The sequence below is a fragment of the Arachis duranensis genome, chromosome 9 (assembly GCF_000817695.3).
Source record: "Arachis duranensis cultivar V14167 chromosome 9, aradu.V14167.gnm2.J7QH, whole genome shotgun sequence".
Classification (NCBI taxonomy): Eukaryota; Viridiplantae; Streptophyta; class Magnoliopsida; order Fabales; family Fabaceae; genus Arachis; species Arachis duranensis.
This window is the reverse complement of record NC_029780.3, coordinates 9,435,122-9,438,139: the sequence shown is the minus strand read 5'-3', so window position 1 is coordinate 9,438,139 and position 3,018 is coordinate 9,435,122. Positions and strand designations below refer to the sequence as shown.

The following is a 3,018-nucleotide window of genomic DNA, read 5'->3' as shown; positions in this document are numbered from 1 at the left end:
TGAGTCCTAAATAATCTTTATGAAGAAGATACTTTTATGATTTAACATAGGTATGAGCTTGGACGCCAGCCAGCCAACACTAAGCTATCGAGCAATAAGACGGTCAGGAGGATTCGTGTTAGAGGTGGCAATGTGAAGTGGAGGGCATTGAGGTTGGATACCGGAAACTATTCATGGGGAAGTGAAGCTGTGACTCGCAAGACTCGTATTCTTGATGTTGTTTACAATGCCTCAAACAATGAGCTCGTGCGAACTCAGACTCTTGTCAAGAGTGCCATTGTTCAGGTTGATGCTGCCCCATTCAAGCAGTGGTACCTTCAGCATTATGGTGTTGATATTGGCAGGAAGAAGAAAACGGCTGCTGCCAAGAAGGATGCTGAGGTGAAGCCTTCTGATCTTTTCTCTTTGATTTGTTTTAGTATGATAAGCTTTCGTCACGTTTTATCCTGTCTTCATAATCAATGTAAAGGAATTAGCCTTTTGAAAATAATTAACCAACTTCTAGTTGCTCCTTAAAGAAACAAAAATGGAGATATTATTTTTATTACTCCTGAGAATTTAACTCAAACAATATAGGAAATTAGGGAAAGTGATATTTCTTTTTTAACAAAATCCTATAAACTAAGCTGTAAGCATAATGATATTCATACAATATTTGTATACTGAAGTCCAATTGATTAGTTTATTTTATCCTTTCTATGTTGAACTTGGGTGTTCTTCTTGCATTGTTTGTCATACAAATAATATTGGTCATTACTCATGAATATCTCAAGATTTTAAGTAACCACTCATGCATTGGTTTATGTTTGTCACATCTAACAGTGCCTGAACAGTGACAATATGATATATTTGTTTTTGTTTGATGCTTTGCATATAATTTATGAAAATCTATTAGTAGCATTTATTTTAAATTTGACTTGTGTTTTTTATTAAATTTTCATCGTGCTTTTCACCCCTTAGAATGTGATTTTCTTATACTCTAATTTTTGCATTTTAGAATTTTGGTTTTCATTTTCCATTAGATCGAATGCACAAAATGCAACATAAATAAGAGTGCTGTGCAGAGGCTGATGTGTTTCTTATTATTCATTGATGTCTCATTTGCAGGAAGGTGAGACCCCTGCGGAGGAAGCCAAGAAAAGCAACCATGTGCAGAGAAAAATCGAGAAACGTCAGAAAGATCGTAAGCTTGATCCCCATATTGAAGAGCAGTTTGGTGGTGGGAGATTGCTGGCTTGCATTGCTTCTCGACCTGGTCAATGTGGCAGGGCTGACGGGTAATGCATATAAATATTGCTTGTTTGGGTTGCACTGAATTTTGTCTAATTTGATTCTTGATCCGTTACTTGTTTCATTCCTTCTTGAATGCTGCAGCTATATTTTGGAAGGTAAGGAGCTTGAATTTTACATGAAGAAAATCCAGAAGAAAAAGGGAAAGGGTGCTGCCTAATTGTTCTGTTCTCATACTTGTATTCTGGATTTATTCGTTTTTGTTGGGGATTGGTTCCATTCTTGGTGATTTTTCACCGTCATCACCTTCTGAATGAAGCCATAACACGTTAGTGTGACTTAACGCGTATTGTTATCTTAGTTTTGTTTTTTATGTTCCTTTTGTTTTTGTTTTTTTTCTTCTTAAATTATGAGTACTAGTAATTTTCATCAAAATGTTTTGAATTGATAGATAATACTTCGCTTAATTATATTGGCAGATCAAGTTAGAGATGCATAAGGATATGGTAAAAAACTAAAAATTGCACTTTTTAAAAACTTTTATCGGTGTCTCTCAATCGCCTTGTAATATATATTAAATAAGCATTATTCTTTGTTGTTCCATTTGGTCCAAATGGGGACTAACTGCTAAGAAAATGTGTGCTGTTGACACTTGACACTTGGTGAATTTCTCCGACACCCATTCTGGGAATGGAGAGTTTACTACTTATAATCCTTTGATTATCTGGCTTTATCTACTTGATTCATTTTTTAATTTATTTTCATATATGAAGATTTATTTAATTTTGGCTAAACTATTGCAATGGTACCAAATAATCCGTATCATTGACGAAATTTAAAAAAAAAAATTCCAACGACAAATAAATTAAAAATCGTGACAAAAATAATAAAAAAATGTCTTTTTGTTTTATAATTTGAAAACAAATGTTGTATTTGGCAAATAACTGGGAATTTTTATTACTTTTTTATTTTACAAAAATTACAAAAAAATTTAGAGCAAAATTAAAATGTTTTAAAAATAAAGAATATTTTATTTTTCTAGTCATATTAATAAATAAATATATTAAAATTTGATGTTTTTAATTATTTTATCACATTTTAAAATTTATTTATTATTGGTATTTTTTAAAATTATTTCTTTAATTATATAACTTCTTTAAGTACTATTTTAATAATTTGTCCGTTATTTTATAATGAAATTGCACACACAATGACAGAGACACAAGTGAGAACTGAGAAACCCCACTGGGCAGTGGATTTTCCCAAGATAAGTTAAAGTGAAACACTGATCCTGTTCCGAAACTGATATAAAAGGGAAAGGAAGCACTAGTAGAAGTAGCAGCAATAGTAGTCTCGCGATCTGAACAGCGACATAAAAACGTGGTTACCCTGGTCTCCCTTAATTGAACTCACATGATTCTGCCATCATTTCAGTTAACAAACACACGAGCCAAATCCAATTCAACTCCTTCTTCACCCACGCGCCCATCTCCCACTTCACGCGCCACCGTCCTCCGCTCAATAATAACAGATCTCGTTGCAGCCAACACCCGCGTCGGTGCCATAAGAAAAAAAAATAAAACAATAAAACAAAAAATGAGCTGAAACAAGATCAAGTGGCTAAAATTTTGGTTCCACATTTTCCAAATATAGTTATACTCTTCTAGCTTTCATTCGCCATTTGCCTTTGGAATTTGGATCACACTTCACCAAAAAGAAAAAAAAAATAGAACATCAAAACACAGCCCCAAAAAATAAGAGAGAAAAAAGGGGAAGAAACAAAAGATC

At 33.3% G+C, this 3,018-nt stretch overlaps 1 protein-coding gene across 1 annotated transcript; it reads left to right on the top strand.

Annotated features, from left to right (window-relative positions):
• Window positions 1-50: 50 nt before the first annotated feature.
• On the top strand, window positions 51-1,603 carry LOC107464504 (40S ribosomal protein S8; the record flags this gene model as incomplete). The annotated part of the gene is given in 3 exon segments (XM_016083426.3): window positions 51-381; window positions 1,108-1,277; window positions 1,375-1,603. Coding segments are annotated over 3 exon segments (577 nt in total), but the record flags the coding sequence as incomplete, so codon positions are not given.
• Between the last annotated feature and the right edge of the window lie 1,415 nt (window positions 1,604-3,018).